Source organism: Amphibalanus amphitrite, unplaced genomic scaffold (genome assembly GCF_019059575.1).
Source record: "Amphibalanus amphitrite isolate SeventyFive unplaced genomic scaffold, NRLGWU_Aamphi_draft 000937F_arrow, whole genome shotgun sequence".
Taxonomy (NCBI): Eukaryota; Metazoa; Arthropoda; class Thecostraca; order Balanomorpha; family Balanidae; genus Amphibalanus; species Amphibalanus amphitrite.
The window spans coordinates 258,555-277,541 of NW_024882431.1; the positions used below are offsets into that span (position 1 = coordinate 258,555).

The 18,987-nt window shown below is 47.6% G+C and overlaps 1 protein-coding gene across 1 annotated transcript in view; it reads right to left on the reverse strand.

Moving 5' to 3' along the window:
* Positions 1 to 4,839: 4,839 nt before the first annotated feature.
* LOC122368302 (immunoglobulin-binding protein 1b-like) overlaps positions 4,840 to 18,987 on the reverse strand; it is a 28,229-nt gene continuing 14,081 nt past the window's right edge. Inside the window, 6 exon segments of the mRNA XM_043342114.1 lie at positions 4,840 to 6,064; positions 8,826 to 9,108; positions 11,466 to 11,627; positions 12,046 to 12,130; positions 17,845 to 18,015; positions 18,349 to 18,500. Of these exon segments, the coding sequence (XP_043198049.1) occupies positions 11,517 to 11,627; positions 12,046 to 12,130; positions 17,845 to 18,015; positions 18,349 to 18,500 (519 nt within the window). The 3' untranslated portion in view covers positions 4,840 to 6,064; positions 8,826 to 9,108; positions 11,466 to 11,516.

The window sequence follows — 18,987 nt, forward strand, 5'->3', positions numbered from 1 at the left end:
CCCATGGTTTTCCGCAAATTACTCGCGCAAAAAGCGGCCGATCGCGCCGAAACTTTCGGTACCCTCGAGATAATCAATTTTACATCTAACCTAAAAATTTCATGACTGACCCAACTGACCTTTGACCTGTGGCATATTTCTCGAGACCATGTTTGGCCGGAATCGCGATTCGGCGTATGCCAGCTCACATTATCCGCGGTTTCCAGTCTTTTTGTGGTTTTAAACGTTCAAATATGTGAAATGATGTTGGTGCCATGCATAATGGTGGGTGTCAAGGTCACGTGAAGGTCAAGTCAAGGTCATTGACCTTTTGATGACCTTGGTTCACTTTTTCGAGTTTTACTTGTTTCTAGGGTAGTTTTTGGTGCTGATTTCGATTTTAGCAGCCATTTGAATATTTACGAAGTAGTTCTAGTGCCTTCGTTCCATGTTACGAAGCTATCAGTAGTAGGTGACACTTCTATGGATGGCCGGCAGGACGCCTACTAATTGATCTAACCTGACCTGACCCGACCTGGCCTAAATGCATAAAGACATCGTCTGTGATCAAAACTAACATGAAATTCGTGATCAGCACCCCAAAATACCCCGTAACACCCTAACTTTGCGAAGTTTCAAGAGGTCTCGATTTCCCAACTTTAGTTGGGTCATTAAACTGACTTGGAAAGTCAGCTTATGACCCTGGACTTTGAAATTGGATATATTCGGCCTCATTTCGTCATAGGCAGCACGCTTGACTTTTCCGCGAAGCTCTAGCTTGATCAGGGGCCAAAGGGCTGAGCGGGGGGCCCAATTGAACCCCCTATAATATGTTGATTATGCACATTTACAGGTAAAATTCTCACCAGGACACACCAGCCAACATCTGTGCACAATCTGGCTACAATTCTACCTATGGTTTGCCCTCTACGAATAAATACGTGCTAGATCGGAAAAATCCCCACTGTGGAGTGGGCCGGATGACCCCTGACCGCACCTCACCTTCAGTCGCTGACAGTCGCAGCCCACAGTTCCACTCACACGACGCGTCTCGTTGGAGGCGGTATATTCGGGCAGCTGAGCCAGCACATACGAACAGGGGAGAGCGGAGACAGACATAACGCGCACCCGTCAACAGAAGGGGCGGGAATAGTGCACTGATGCGTGCCACAGGGCCGGCCATACACAGCGGAGAGAGGCATTGACACATGGAGAGATAGAGGCGGTCGTCATTGTCATAGGTCACAGCTCAATGCTTAGCTTACACGCAGCATGGCACTAAGCCCACAGTGTCATAACATATACCCACACTCGTGCCGCGCATCACAGCATACAATCATAACATACAGCCGTAAAAAGCATCACAAAATACAATCGTGCAAATCATCACAGCTTACAATCGAACCGTTCAACTCTGCGTATGGCAACAAGCTTCATACACCATACGATACCGCACTCAACATATGCCGAAAGAAAATATCCCACTTGACACCATGGTACTTTTCTCATACACACAGCGACCAATGGCAGAAGTGTGACGACGCGCCAAACTGTTTGATCAACGGGTGATTGCTGTTCTAGCGGCTGACACACGAGGAGTGACACAATGCAAAGTGGTGAGACGGCAGGTACAGGCTGCAGTTCCAACATCCGAAAAAGCGACCGATTTTGCGACAGCATGGCAGAAAGGCTACTGAAGCAGCATTGCAAAGTTCGCAGCTGTGACATGAACATGAAGTGCATGAAGTATTTATTAAAACCAAGCGCTTGAAAATATTTGTCCGAAAGCGAGGTTGAATGATCAGACGTTTTGATATCAAAACAAAACATACCTATTACCTACATTACACACAACACGTCATGGGTCAATGTGCATTGCGCAAACATTCTGCTTTTCAATCATAACTTCGCCTCTTTCAGCACGCAATGGCAAACAACAACGAATCGGAACAACTAGCACTTGGATCAACTTAATTACAAACTTACTTGACATAAAGTCAATACAATTAACTTCGTACAACGGCATAGAAATATTCACAGGAACCCGATACCTTCAAAGAGTCCCATCACCAAACGTTTACATTACAGCAGCGCGAAAATATAGCAATACACTGGAAACAAATAAAGTCCTTGTTCTCTCTCCTCTCCAAACGCCAGGAATCACTGGGATAGTAACATTCGTCAAAGGCCAGTTTGGGTCTCGCTATTGGCGTTTATGACATTGCGAGTCACGTGTGGTTATATATGTGGGGTGTTGTATATAATACTGAACGAGGCCGGTGTAAATAAATTTTCAAGACCGAGGTCCTTACTGGATTTTTGAACGAGGCCGAAGGCCGAGTTCAAAAATCAGTAAGGACTGAGGTCTTGAAAATTTATCACCGGCCGAGTTTGGTATGTATTTTACTGTATGCCAACGATGCCAACGATAAATTTATTTTCTGGACCGAAGCTCTTAGCCGACTTAGGAACGAGAACATCCCAAAATGTTGGCTTAAGTGCATTCTGGTAATGCATTTTTGACCGTGGTCAATTTGCTTACACCAGTTATTACCACACCCCTCTGGCTAATGTATTTGAATAGACCAGGCATACAGTAAAACCAGTATTTGCTCAAGGTTCGCACCAGCCGGCAACGTTCGTTAAGGGTGGTAAACCAAATGTGGAATTAAGTAGGGAAACGGCAGTGGGATGGTAAATGGTCTGTGAAGAGAGCGCGAAACTGGTAAATCGCACCAACATGACCATCTTGCCACAAGTTCATGTGTGCGCCTTAGTGCATAAATCGGACATCATACATCAGGGAGAGGTGTTGGGTGTAAGTCCGGAGCAGCCACTTGGATGGGGTGATTCCGTTTCCGCAGGCATTGCGTCAATGGTGCAGGGTCACATATGGGGACAGGGTCCCTACTGAAATCGCCCTCCCAGGCTTAGCGCTGCAGCCGGGCGTCACATACTGGGGACAGGGTCCCTACTGAAATCGCCCTCCCAGGCTCAGCGCTGTAGCCGGGGCAGCTGTAGCGCACACAGAAACCATGTGTCACACGGTGGTACACCAGCCAAGCGTGTAGCTGCACACCACATGTGTGTGTAGCTGTACACCACATGTGAGTGACTTCACACCAGGTGTGCGTGTAACTGTACATCATGTGTGTGTAACTGCACACCACACATGCGTGTAATCTTGCACAATCTGTGCCTGTAGCTGCACACCACATGTGCGCGTAGCTGTACACCACGTGTGTGTGTGTGCTGCTTTACAGCACATGTGCCGGTGCACCCCGACGCTGTGAGCTCCAGCACACGGTACGACACACGCCAGATAAGCCACGGTTCGTGGTACGAAGTAAGTTCCTTGCCGCCAGACATGCGCGGTACAAGCTACCTTGTTTGGCCCACGGTACGCGGTACGAACTCCTTGTTTGGCCCACGGGACGCGGTACAGCATGCACAAGTACGCCACGGTATGCGGTACGGTACACCGAAGTACGTCATGTTGCGCGGTAGGGTACACGTTACGTACCGAGCAGTACGCGGGACAGGGCCGCTGTGCGTTCCACGGTACGCGGTACATTTTACGGTGTTTTCCACGATATACGCGGTACGATAGATGCTCCTACTCGGTACTCCGGTACGGTGCAGCAAAAACCCACAGTGGGACGGCCCACAGACAGCCCACAGTGGGACAGCCCTCAGCAAAAACCCACAGTGGGACAGCCCTCACACAATTCAGATCTGGGACAAGGGCACACAATGCTCAACACCGACCGACGACACTGGGGTCCCCACAGAAGTCAAAGCTTCATTCTGGGCAGATGAAAATCATTTCATATCAAAAGCATAACGATATAGTTCGGTGTGGTAAGACAAAAAAAAATGCAGATCATTTTTTATACAAACTAGAGGGACAGCATTAAGCGCAGCGTAATAAATCAATTTTCAATAAAAGCGGCCCAGTAGCGGCCGAGTTATGGCCAGAATAAATTTGGTGACTCCTCTTGGCCGGCGGTGCCCTGTTCCGGTATTCATTGACAAAGGTCAGTGACCTTCCGGCTCTGATCTTGCCCAGTTTCGCCACCGAAGAAACTGAGGCTAATGCGCGTGCTCTCTGATCGGCGACGGCCGCGGCCCAAAATCCCGCAAAGATGCGCCCGCCACGTGCACACCGCTGAACCCACCCCCTCCAAAATTTAATACAATAAACAGATGCACGCGTCCGACTTACGTCGAAAATTTCACCCCCGTATCCCGCACCGTTCCGGAGCAATAGCCCGCCAAGCGTGACTGACGCGTCACATACATACATACATACATACATACATACATACGGACATTTTGATTTTTATATATGTAAACTAGAGGGACAGCATTACGCGCAGCGTAATAAATCAATTTTCATTAAAATCGGCCCAGTAGCGGCCGAGTTATTGCCAGAATAAATGTTGCGTCTCCTCTTGGCCGGCGGTGCTCTGTTCCGGTATTCATTGCCAAAGGTCAGTGACCTTCCGGCTCTGATTTCCCTCAGTTTTACAGCGAAGAAACTGAGCCTAAGGCGCGTGCTCTCTGCTCGGCGCCGGCCGCGGCCCAAAATCCCGCAAAGATGCGCCCGCCACGTGCAAACCACCGAACCCACCCCCACCAAAATTTAATACGACAAACAGATGCACGCGTCCGACTTATGTCCAAAATTCCACCCCCATAGCCCGCACCGTTCCGGAGCAATAGCCCGCCAAGCGTGACTGACGCGTTACATACATACATACATACATACGTACAGACGTTTTGATTTTTATATATGTGAATAAATGATGTCAGTAAAAGAGCACTAGATGAATGCATATCACCTCAAAAAGACCAAAGAGTAATTTTAGGCTTCTTTCGACACACTGGGAAATGTCCATCATCCAACAAACGAACGCCACCAATCTAGCACCAGCTCAGCGATTGTATCCAATCACAACACACCATGGTTGTGCCGCCCTGCCATGCCGGCGATTGTATCCAATCACGGCGGGATTGTGCCGCCCCGCCATGCCAGGGTACATCATTCGCGGTACCCCGCCCCTGCAGAGAACACAGAGATAGTACCGTACCTACTCGGGAGTACCGCACACACGGTACTTTCCTATAAGCAATGTACCGGGATGTGAACAATGAGGCCCTGACAGTCCTACTCTGCGTCACGGTGGAAATGGGGATAACGTTACACGCCCAGGTGCGGAACCAAAACGGTGACGCGTGTTTTCAAAAACTTTTCAAGCAGGTAGGATACATTCACCTTTCTTAGGTCTGACAATAAGACTGCGATCGCTGAAACCCAGACGGCAAAATGATTCGTCGTTCAGCGGTATCATGTAACGCAGCCTAACTGTCACGATTTTTGACAAATTTTGAACCTCAGCCTGTGTAGGCACTAGGCATAAAGAAAAGCATGGAAGTAGACGACTTTTTATATCGACGCAATGATTGGAAAATATTGACATTCAAGGAGAATCAATATAAAGTACCGCAACATTGATGCTGCAAAGCTGCGAGAACGTTCGCCGAAAATCATCCAACTCTTTGTCAATAACGATAAGTCGTTGAAAAATGAGAGAACTGTCTCGCTCAGCTACTCAGTGGAAATTCACATGCGGTGATGCGTTGGTGGCGTAGGAGCAAGTTCAATTTGGGGCTTTCTATGATACAAAGTCAAGCAAGAAAAAATCAAGGGAGGCATAGTCGAATATGGATAAACACATACTGATAGAAGACTTGTGTATAGTACGCAAATTTGTCAATGCTCTATTATAGTGATTATCATGGACAAACGAATGTTTTAGCACTGAATGAAGTGCTGCCACCACCTACACCGCTTTAGCTCCACGCTATTATGCATTACCATCCCAACAGAGACAACGGGGAGAATTTGCACGATAAGCAGCATCGATGAACAAACGTCCCTCCCCACATTTACCGCCAACGTTACTTCAGTTCCTACCGTTTGGGCTTTCATTCGACAATCCAAATCGAAGACAAGAACAGTTCCTCTCGTGTAACCAGAGATGCCTACCGGACTTCACCAGACGCAGTTCCGCCTCCTGCTCTGCAAACGAAGTGATTGCTCTTCAAGGACAATGATTGTGACGTCATAGCACCAAATGAGCTGACTGGAGGATTCGGCGTCTTTTGAGCGTCAGATGAACGCTCCATATTGCCAGACGCTGTATGATTATCGGGGACCCAAAGTGTAATAACCCAGTCTGGTGAAGGCTTCAAGGCCGCTCTGATTATGCTGACAGTACGGCCTAATTTATCGATGGCTCTCTAGCCGCCTGTCTGACGGAGTGGTTGTACCATGGCAGAAGATTCACGTGTTGATCTTGCCCCTGCTGGACGGCGCCTCACCCTACCTCCCACAGAAACACTCGGCTCACCCCACACGGTTCGTCGGAAGGTCATCTCAGGCTCAAAAGAAACGGTATATACCATTCGAAAGCTGACGGTGAGCTGAATCCAAAAATGTAATTTTTATCAAAATCGATCGATGGCCTTTTTTGAAAATTGCGTTTTTGTAAAAACTTAATAATCTTTTATTCGACGGGCTGTCCCGGACATTCTTAAAAACATACACGTGTATTTTTGAGTTCCAGTGAAAGCTGAACGCCAAAAGAACAATATTTAGCGAAGCAATATTTCCAAACATTAATATGCGTCTCCCACAGCCGACAATAAGGCGCAATCACACATCTCAGTGTCACGATGGACCAAGGTCAGCCACACAGAAGCGTGAAATGACCCTTATCGACTCGCAGACCCGGCGCTCTCGGCCCGCCTGACCGGCCACGGAAAGAACGTTCGGCTCTCGTTCTACTAAGCAAATGTAATATTTGCCACTTTAACTGTCCACATCGCTATTAAAGTTACTCAGGATACCTGTGAAGAAAATTCATTGTTCTGCTTGATTTACAACATGCTTTAATTTACATTTTTCTTATACATGTTTTGTTCCATCCAGCTGCGATCAGTGCCCGCGCAGGGGAAGTGAGCGGGGTTTCACTGTCAGAGGCTGTACTGGTGACAGCTGCTCGGCCGTGCGACCGGTCAAAGGTTACCCTGCCCCGCCGGGCGCTACCCCCACTCCACCCGAGCTGAGGCCGGTGCAGCCTCTGACATTTCAGCGCGGCCAATTTTCCTTATATGGGCATGATACCAAGCTCAATTGAGCGAAGTAGACATGAACAGATGCAAATTAATGCATGATGTGAAGATGACAGAACAATGAATTTTCTTCACAGGTATCCTGAATAGCTTTAATAGCGATGTGGACAGTTAAACTGACAACTTTGACATTTGTTTAGTAGAACGAGAGCCGAACGTTCTTTCCGTGGCCGGTCAGGCGGGCCGAGAGCGCCGGGTCTGCGAGTCGATAAGGGTCATTTCACGCTTCTGTGTGGCCGACTTTGGTCCATCGTGACACTGAGCTGTGTGATTGCGCCTTATTTTCGGCTGTGGGAGACGCATATTAACCCTCGCCGGCCGAGGGGGGGGGGGGGCGGGTGCCGCCCCCCCCCATAGGGTTTTTTCGCGATAGCTCCGAACACGCTGGCGATAGAGAGCTGAAACTTGGCATACCTGACCTTTGATCCAAGCCGCATCTTTTGACATCAACCGCATTTTTGGGTCAGGTCAGGTCACTGACCTATGACGTCATAAGTGAACCTCTGCACGGTCTTCAGATGTCGCAACTTCGCAACGACCTCACTGCCAGAGGAGATGTCACAGGGAAATGAAACTTGCAGGATCTAGTATCCATTATGAGTCTCACAACTTGTATATCTCGGATTTTTCCTAAAGGTCATATGAGGTCAGGTCATTTTCGTGACCTCACCATTATAAGTCAATGGGGAAAAATTCAAACTGCTATTCTGGCGCCGGGAACGATCTCCAACTATCTCAAGCACACAGAATCGTGATTTGATGCACTCCTTGCAAGGTTAGATGCGTCACTTTTGCAATGTTGACCTTGCGTGACGTCATTTATGACGTCATCAAGGTCATATTAGTTTTTCGTCAATAACTCCTGATCAAATTGAGCTAGCGAGTCGAGAAAGCCACCAATGGACTCAGGAAGACCTGCCGAATCGAATGATATGCGACATGACCTCTTTCGACCAACTTCGTGACCTGGGGGTGCTGACATGACCTTGACCTGAGGTCAACACCCCAAGTTGACCTGACCCAGACAAAAAGTATATCATTCGACGCGCCTGAGCGAGGCGAACACGATGCTGCCAAAATCGCGGCTCTGCGGCCGTTTTTTGCGAAGTTATTCACCAAAAACGGAACCGTACCCTGGGGCACTTGACCTGACCTCAGAGGTCACCGGTTGACCTAGGACCTTAAAATCGGGTACCAATCTCTGCGTCTCGTAACGGCGCACACGCTCGTTTTTTCCGCGACGCGCTAGCTCCACCAGGGGCGAAACGGCGAGGGGGGGTCGTACCCGCCCCCCCCCCCTCGGCCGGCGCGTATGTAGAAAACCAATAGGTCCGGCGAGGGTTAATGTTTGGAAATATTGCTTCGCTAAATGTTGTTCTTTTGGCGTTCAGCTTTCACTGGAACTCAAAAATACATGTTTATGTTTTCAAGAATGTCCGGGACAGCCCGTTGAATAAAAGATAATTAAGTTTTTAGAAAAACGCAATTTTCAAAAAAGGCCATCGATCGATTTTGATAAAAAATACATTTTTGGATTCAGCTCACCGTAAGCTTTCGAATGGTATATATCGTTTCTTTTGAGCCTGAGATGACCTTCCGACGAACCGTGCCCACTCCGGGACTGAATGGCGAATGGCGCGACCCACCTGTCGTTGCGGCGACCGGCGAACTAGAGTTTGGCACAACCTTCAATAGATGGCAGCAGCGGCGCCGGCCGCATCTTCCGTAACCTGGCGGGCGCTCACAAAGTTTAACAGCGTCCGAGCACCGCTAGATGGCAGCACATCCATGCCACTTCTCGCAACAAAAACTGCCTCTGCATACCGGTTCCCCCACCAGGAAATAGTTCATCGCGTCTTCACTAGATGGCAGGGTGCCAGCGCCACCTATATCCGTCACATATAGGTGCCGCTCCGTCGCACCGCGTAGCTCCCTGCGGCGATTCCCGGATGAAAAGTCAAAACGTTAAAAGTAAACGGATAAAAAGTCAAAGGACATTAGGTCAACAGACAGAAAGTCAACATCGCAAGAAGTCAAAGGACAAAATGTCAAATGAACAAAAAGTCAACCTGCCAAAAAGTCAACACGCCAGAAGTCAACAAGCTAAAAGTCAACACGCAAGAAGTCAAAAGACATAATGTCAAAGAGACAAAAAGCCGACATGTCAAAAAGTCAACGCGCTAAAAGTCAACACGCTAAAAGTCAACACGCATAAAGTCAACACGCAAAATGTCAACGCGCGAAAAGTCAACACGCAAAAAGTCAAGACGCTAAAAGTCAACTCGCCTAAAAGTCAACACGCTAAAAGTCAACACGCGAAAGGTCAACAGATAAGTCAACACGCTAAAAGTCAACATGCTTAAAAGTCAACACGCTAAAAGTCAACACACAAAAAGTCAACAAGCAAATAGCTAATAGGTGCGCGAAAAGTTGATGCGCAAAATGTAGTCAACAGCAAAAAGTAGTCTTTAACAGCAGTCGTTTAAAGTGGGTACAAGTACGCCGCAGCCCGCGTCTCCGGTCGGCGACTGACCCGCGCCGGGCCACCTGATCCCCGGCCGCCGCCCGCTGGGCGCCGGCTGCACCGCATAGCGCGTCTCGGCGCGTCCCCGTGCGTGCCCCGACACTACCGATAAGAACGCTCCTACCTATTTTTACTTTGCTTTAAAAAGTGTATTGGGAATGTGAACTTATCTATATAAAGTTGGCGTACTGTGCCTGCTGGTGGCGGGGGGGGGGGGGGGGGGCAGTTCCGATAAGGAGACGTAGGGCGGAGGCGAAGATGAAGGAGAGGGACAGTAACTGGTAGCCACAATGCGCTATACTTGTCACCTCTCTTTGGACGTCACAGCTCCGAGGTCATAAAAATTGTGTTTTTAGCAATCGCATCTCGATAACTTAATCGACCCATACATTTCGATGAAAATTGGTCACCTTAATTGTATGCAGTCCGTACCTTTCGATGAAAATTGGTCATCTTGTATGCAGTCCGTGAATATTAACAGGTTGTTATCTGTTGATGCTGATATGAGCGTCCCTTTCAAGGCAGGACAATCCGACAATCACACAATTGCCTCTCGTTCCAACTTCCACCTATCTAAAAGAAACGACGCGCTTTACTATTGTACCAATTGTACCCCTACAATACGCTTGAACTATAATAAAAGTGTGAAATCGCTTATAGAACCCGTGACGGAATCACTTGATGAGAAACGTCTCCCTACACAATATAGGAAATTTAAAAAAGCGAACCTTTCGTATCGATAACATTCCGGGTTACTATATTTGTTGAAATAATTCCAGTACCTAAACTGCGCCTGGGACAGCCAGTTGTCTCGAAGGATCATGTAACGCTGCCTCATGACAACCTTACGATGCGAGCGAGCTCCCACCTAGCACGTAAGTGTCAACGGATGTGTGTCAGATTTCAGCCAAGCATGCCCGTGTGACCAGCTGAGTCGCGGTTGCGGGCCATGGGAATCCCCATCAGTCGCGCAATGGAGGCAGTCTCGCTTCAATGTCCAATGATGCAGGTCAGGTTATATTGTGCAATGTGCAGCATCCTGCTTAATTGTGTACAGCTATTTGTAAATGTTAACTCATGTATGTACCTAATGACTGATGATCCAGGTGTCATTGACTTTGTCTCTTTGACTTGTCCTTTTGAGTTTTTGGATTTTGACTTTTTTCCTTTGGATTTTTCGTAATTTGACTTTATGTCCTGTTGACTTTTCGTCTTTTGACCTTTGTCCTCTTCACTTTTTGTCCTTTTGACTTTTAGTCCCTTTGATTTTTTGTCCTTTTGACTTTTTGGACTTTGACTATACCTATGTCTTTTTGACTTTTTGACCTTTTTACTTTTTATTTTGACTTCATGCCCGGTTGACTTGTTGTTTTTGACTTTTTGTCCTTTTGACCTTCTGTCCTTTTGTTTTTTTGGATTTTGACTTTATGTCCTGTTCACTTTTTGTCTTTCGACTTTTGTCCTTTTTACTTTTTGGCAATTTGACTTTTTGCCGTTTTTACTTTTTGTCTTTTGACCTTATGTCCATTTGACTTTTTGTCTTTTGACTTCTATGCTAGTTGACTTTTTGTTCATTGACTTTTTGGCAATTTCACTTTTTATCTTTTGACGTTTTATCCTTTTTGACTTTTTGCCTTTTGACTTTCCTCTTTGTTGACCTTTTACCTGTTGACTTTTAAGATTTTTGACTTCTTGCTTTTGACGTAATGTCTGTTGACTAATCATCCTTTTACATTTTATCATTTGACTTTTTGTCCGGAACCCCCCTGCGGCGCCATTAGAAAACATAGTCTGTCGGTGCCGCGGGCCGGTCCTAGCTCCTGTTGTATCGGTTCCCCTCGCCCCGTTTGTGAGTGTCCTTGTACTCGTCAAGCTGCCGGGCGCGCGCCAGGGCGGCCGCGTCATCCGTCTCCTCCAGACGGTCCTGGAAGGGCGGGAGGCGCTCAGAGCTGGGAACACCAGCCGGGCCAACAGTCATCGCATACGCACTATGCAGAGAGGATACGAATATCTAGACTTCTGCAGGGCACAGCACCATACGCGTTGAAGTGTTGATATGCGCTTTTACTAGACCTTGGGGCAAAAACTCTGAAAAAGTGTTCAAGGGATAGAAATCTTCCCCTCAATAAACCCACCACACACCTATAGGGCGTCCACAAAAAGACAACATAAATTGTTTGCTGGTGATTATCGAAGCATCGAAGACCAGGATAATGAATGCTTATTTAAATGGTCAGCACGCAACTGTTTTATAAAATCGTTGTAGCTATCAAACACAAGAAAAAGTAATTGTCTGACGAAACCTTAGAGCTGCAGCGTTTTGAATTCGTAACGCCACTTACCCGTTCCCCGTCCTTGTCATCTGCGGTGGCCGGCTGGCCGGCCGGAGGGGCGGGGTTGGACGCCTGCTGACAGCCACCGGGGAACCTGGCGGACACAGCCGGTTAAAACTGGATATATCGGGACACAAACCCTGCTGACAGACCCGAGAGCCTGGCGGACACCGCCGGTTAAAACTGGGTATAACTGGATACATCCTCTGCTGACAGCCACCGGGGAACCTGGCGGACACAGCTGGTTAAAACTGGGTATAACTGGATACAACCCCTGCTGACAGCCACCGGGGAACCTGGCGAACACAACCGGTTAAAACTGGGTATAACCGGATACAACCCCTGCTGACAGCAAACCCTGCTGACAGCCACCGGGGAACCTGGCGGACACAGCCGGTTAAACCTGGGTATAACTGGATACAAACACTACTGACAACCACCGGGGAACCTGGCGGACACAGCCGGTTAAAACTGGGTATAACCGGATACAACCCCTGCTGACAGCAAACCCTGCTGACAGCCACCGGGGAACCTGGCGGACACAGCCGGTTAAACCTGGGTATAACTGGATACAAACACTACTGACAACCACCGGGGAACCTGGCGGACACAGCCGGTTAAAACTGGGTATAACTGGATACAACCCCTGCTGACAGCCACCGGGGAACCTGGCGGACACAGCCGGTTAAAACTGGGTATAACCGGATACAACCCCTGCTGACAGCAAACCCTGCTGACAGCCACCGGGGAACCTGGCGGACACAGCCGGTTAAACCTGGGTATAACTGGATACAAACACTACTGACAACCACCGGGGAACCTGGCGGACACAGCCGGTTAAAACTGGGTATAACTGGATACAACCCCTGCTGGCAGCCACCGGGGAACCTGGCGGACACAGCCGGTTAAAACTGGGTATAACTGGATACAAACCCTGCTGACAGCCACCGGGGAACCTGGCGGACTAGCCGGTTAAAACTGGGTATAACTGGATACAAACCCTGCTGACAGCCACCCGGGAACCTGGCGGACACAGCCGGTTAAAACCGGACACAAATTCTGCTAACAGTCACCTAGAAAAAGAACTGGCGAAAACTGACTGCCATGGGCACTATGCCAGTTACCCAATAAGTTATTTAAAATCAGATCACAAAAACATATATTCCGACCGAAAGCAATTGTTTTAAGACATCACACAAATTATAGAGGTTCCAACCCCCCCCCCCGTCCCCCCAAAAAATCATCAATGATCCCAACACCTAGCTTGATTGAGACACCCACAGCTGGGGCATTCCACGATAGATCGTACCAGGCCCGTCACCCTCATCTCTCAGATTTTAATGAAAATCGGTCCGAGGGTAAATCATAGGCCCCAAAGACGCCTGGCAAAATATCAGACTTCTCAGATCAAAACTTTTTGAGTTATATTGCATTACATTTTTTTAACCTCGGTTTGTAACGGTGAGTTTGATGGCCTATAACTCAAGAACGGGTTAAGCAACCAACAAAAAGTAAACAACATTAAGCTTGCGATGAATCAAAAATTAATATTAACATTTAAAAATTCCAAAGAAAAATTTTCCTTGTTGAGCAAAAACCTTAACCTTTTTTCATTTGCCTCTAATGACTTTTGGGACCAAAATTTTTCACATTTTTATTCTTTCAAAAAAAAAAAAAACTTCATGTCATTGTAAATTGACATGCAGAAAATTAGAAAGGTGTTCTTTCTATAAGTTCCTCATTTTCCCGCAAACAAAATGGGTTTGGGAGGGGTTGATACGACCCCAGCACGCCGTTTCGCTTCTAATGGAGCTAGAGCCTCGCGGAAAAAAACGAGCGTGTGTGCCGTTACAAGTCGCAGCGATTGGTACCCGATTTTAACCCGCGCCCAGCTGGGGGTCCTGGATTTCCACGCCCTGCTGGGGGGGGGGGGTTTGTTTGTTTGTTTATTGGGGCTTAAGGGCGCGCCGACTACAACGGGGGTGTTTGAACCCCCCCCCCCCCCCTTGTAGCTCGGCTCCTGGGTCACGTAGCGATACGCGGAAGGCGGCGTTCGAAAGAGCGTCAAAAATGATGACGAAATCACTTCGGTCAATTTTTTGGTCAGGTCAAAGGTCAGGTCACCAGAGATCATTGAAGGCAAAATTTCGCCGATTTCCAGGTCGAATGTCGAAAATTTCCAAGAAGCCAACGTATAACTCGGGAACCAATAGAGCTACAGCGCCCCGGAAAAGCGCATTCGATAGCCCTATTAACGCCCTTTCTGAGTAATTCTCTCAGATTTGACCTAACTTCAACGGTTTTGCCTGCAGGGGGCAAAAACTGCAAAAATAACAGATTTTTTTCGAAAACAGTTTTTCTGCAATAACTTTTGACCCAAGCCTTGTACGAGCTTACCTTTACCGGAATCGTGTTCCTCTCAACAAGACGCATCGAATGAACTACAACTTGATCTTGAAAGGTCAACTTGAAAATTTGACCTCAGGTCAAGGCCATGACCTGACCGGAAAGGGTCATGTTGCATATCAGTCGATCCGTATCGACGAGCTGAACACATCTAAGGCGTTTTCATCGCTCTAGCATACCTCTATCAAAAGTTATTTGCGAAAAACTGTTAGATACCATTCGTGACCTAAGATGACCTCAGGGCATAAACAAGGGTCACGGACACCATTTTCATGTTCAGTGTGTCTAAACCACTTGTAATTAGGTGTTTGGGAGTGTTTATAACGTCTTTCATCCAAAAGAGGCGCATTTCAATTTTCTCCCATTGACTTATAATGGGGAGGTCGCAAAATTGACCTGACCTTAGGTCATCGATATCAAAATTCTGAGATATACATTTTGTACCTACATGCTATTGCTCTTAGCAATCGCTGAAAGTTTCAAAGCCATCGGTCACTCGGTGTAGCTATGACAGACATTGAAAGTTTTTATGAGGTGAGGTCACTTGAAGTGACCTGGTGACCTGACCTTGAATGACCTTGGTCTGAAATTTTTACAACATGTGTAGAATTGATGTATGATAAGGTGTACCAAAAACGGCGGCGCTCCTCGCCGCCGTTTTTGAGATATTCGCGAAAAACCACAAGGGGGGGTGTTCAAACACCCCCCCCCCCAGCAGGGCGCGGGTTAAGGTCTCAGGTTAACCGGTAGCGTCAGAGGCCAGGTCAAGTGACTGAAGTTACGGGTTCGGTTTTTAGTAAATAACTTCGCAAAAAAATGGCCGCAGAGCCACAATTTTGGCATCATTGTGTTCGCCTAGCTCAGGCGCATCGAATGGTATACTTTTTGCTAGGGTGAGGTCAACTTAAGTAGTTGACCTCGGGTCAAGGTCAGGTCAGATCCCCTCAGGTCACGAAGCTGGGCAAAGGGTATCATATGGCATATCATTCGATTCGGAAGGTCTTCCCGAGTCCATTGGTGGCTTTCCCGACTCTCTAGCTCCATTTGATCGGGAGTTATTGACGAAAAACTCGTGCGACCCTAGTGACGTCATAAATGACGTCACGCAAGGTTAACAATGCAAAAGTGAAGCATTGGACTTTGCAAGGAGTGCATGAAATCACGATACCATGTACGTGAGATAGTTTTAGATCATTATCGGCGCCAAAATAACAGTTTTTTATATTTCCCCATTGACTTTTGACAGCGATGTCACGTGACCGACCTGACCTCATGTTACCTTAAAAAATTCCCAGATATACAAGTTGTGAGACCTCTGGAGGACACCATGCATGCGTCCTGTAACTTTCATCTCGGACAGCTATGGTCATTGGCGTCCAAAACAATGTCAGAACCAAACAGCCTTTTTCACCCTCGCGCTTATAGGAAAGAGGGTTGGATAAACCCTCTTTTCACTTTTTTCAGATGACTCAGACTTCAATTGAAATTTCAGTAACCCGTGATGTCACTAGGCAGCTTTACCACGCAATTTGTAAGCTCCCCTCCCAATATCACTACTCGAAACCGTTATCGTGACGTAAAATAAATACATTTATAAAAAGAACACCTTCCTAATTTTTTGCATACTTCTTAACCCGCTCCCTGGTGGGGTCTGTTTATAACGCGACCTGGTGGGGGGGGGCTATTTTTTGCCCCCCCCCCTCGTATCTCCGAAACTACTGGACGGATCCGCAAAATTCAAACGGCGTTCGAAAGGCCTGTCAAATTTGTCGAGGAAAACCAAATTTCATTGACCTCGGGGTCACCGATGACGTCACAGGTCAGGTCAAAGATGAAATGTTTCACCGTTCACGGGTCTTCTAGGGAATGCGCTATAACACCGAGGAAAACGCATTTTGTCGAGAATCAGCGATAGGGCGTCAGTTGCCTAGTAGATATATTACTATTAGAGGTCACTGACAATACCAGGTCAGGTCACAGGTCAGGTCACCAAGGGTCACAGGTCAGGTCACATGAGCCCAACTTTACTAAGGTTGTGTGATGCATGTTTTATGGCCAATTTTTCATTTCCAACTCAATGGTATTGGTTATAAGACTATCAGGTACGGCTTAGGTCACTTTCTGGTGAAGTTCAGGTCAAGGTCAGGTCAAGGTCAGGCCAAAAAAGGTCAAATTTTAAAGTTGATAGTTTTGCATAAAATGGGTATTGATTCGATGCAGCTCGTCACGGGGAGTCTAATGGTGGTCTTTGTTTTGCGCTACGGGGTCTAGAATTGCTAAAAATTGAGTTTGAAAATTTGACGTCATCAATTTTGAACAGTTTTTTCGCTATAACTTCGCCAAAAAAAGAGGTATCGATCTCAAATTTGGTATGTGGATGGAAGGCGGTAAGGACTATCACATATATTCCGGTTTTTGCGAAATTCAAAAAACTTTTTGGATTTTTCGATTATATGCAAAAAAAATATTTTTTGATTTTTGGGGGTCAAAATCCAAAAATTTCAAAAATCCGAGATAGCAGTTTTGTAGCCCTGTTGATTCTACAGCTTTTATGTCTTTATCATTTTTCTGTATTTGCAAAGCTATAGGCCTGACAGCTGTTCCCGCGAAACCCTTTTTTGGGTCGAAAACGGCAGAACATGACGTCACTCTGACGTCATTTCCGGCCAACCTATCATAGCCTTTGGAAAAATTTTTGGTCACAATGTGTAAAATTGATGTCCGGGAGGGTACTGAAAGTTTGGTGACGATCGGCGCAGCGGTTCTGGAGATATATCAAAAAGTCTGGAGGGGGGCAAAAAATAGCCCTCCCCCACCAGGGCGCGGGTTAACAATGAGACAAATATTTTTTTTTTAAGAAATAAAAATTCAAAAAAAAATTGGTCCCAAAGTCCAAAAAATACAAATGAAAGAAAACTCGATATGTCATATATAAAAAATAGCGTATTTTTCGAAACTAAAAAAATACATATTAATCTCTGTTTCATTGCAAGTTCAATGTTATATAACATTTGGCGTTTGAATAATCCGTCTTAGAGTTACAGCCCGCCAAACTTAGCGCTGCAAAGCAAGATCCAAAAATGTTGTACACCATAACTCAAAAAATACTTATCTGATAAGCCTGAAATTGTTACAGGTGGATTCAGAGCCCCTGATTACCCCTGAGACCAATTCTCGTCAAATTCCGAGAGATGAGGGTGCCAAATTGGAAAAAAAGTGGTACGATCTATCGTGGAATGCCCAAGCTTTCACTCAGTCCCTAACTCGGACTGCCACTCTGACTCGGATTCACACTCTGTAACTGACTCGACGATCCACTCCGTCCCTGACTCTACCTCCCACTCCGCCCCGCACTCCCACTCCGTCCCTGACTCTAACTCCCACTCTCCGCCCCGCACTCACACTCCGTCCCTGACTCTCTGTTCGTAGAACTCCTCCACGGACATTGTGGGCAGGCTGCTGTAGCCGGCGCCAAACACCTCCGCCTCCAGCTTAGTGCGGGTGATCACCACCGGCCGCAGCGGCGGCGCAGACGCCGGCGAACGGAGCGACTCGGCCGCCGCCGCGCCGCCCCTGGGGGAGGGGGAGGGTAATTAGACCACGTTAACACCGTACCAAAAAAAAAAAAAACACATACACACAACATCATCGGAAAAGACGCAGTCATGAACGTGAAATAGTGAAAAAAACATCGACAAAACGGACATCGAAACACTAACTGTTCACTGTTCACAGGCACTCTGAAATACTCCATCCCTAATCCAATTATATCTAACCCGATTTTTTTTCTCGAATTTATGTTCTACAATCAGCCAACACTCGCTCTCCGCTCCGGCTCTCAGGCCCCTGAACCCCACCTCTCCCTGTCCTGTTGTCAATGTCACCACCTCCTTCCCTCACGCTCACCTGGTCTTGAGGTGCTGCATGTGCTCCAGGATGGGCTTCTCGAGCTCGAGGCTCTGCAGTTCGGACAGCGCCTTACCGACGGCCTGGCGCAGCAGCGTCAGATAGTATGTGCGTATCGTCTCGTCGTCCGGACTGGGGCGGCGCATCGCCTCCTGGGGGAGGGGACGTCACAGGTCACAGGTCACAGGCGTGGACAGGGTCAGTGCAGGACCCCAGTGTCCCGGGGTGAAAGTAGCAATGGTCCGTATCGTCTCGTTATCCGGACTGGGGCGGCGCATCGCCTCCTGGGGGAGGCAGTGTTACAGATCAGGTCACAGGTGTGGACAGGGTCAGCACAGGTCATCGCCTCCTGGGGGAGACAGTGTCACAGGTCAGGTCACGGGTGTGGACCCGGTCAGCACAGGTCCCCAGGGTCCCGAGGTGACACCATCGATGGCCGACCGACCCTGACCGTCGCATTGTCAGGACTGGAGCGGCGTATCGCCTGCTGGGGCAAATGGGGAGAGGATATCATGGCGCGAGCCAAACGAACGAACGCACCCCCTCTAGGCCGGCGAGGGTTAACAGAGCCTTGTATCTCGACAATCTCTCGACTCGACCGATTGACAAGTGGTCTTCTATATCCATCTTTTAAATCCA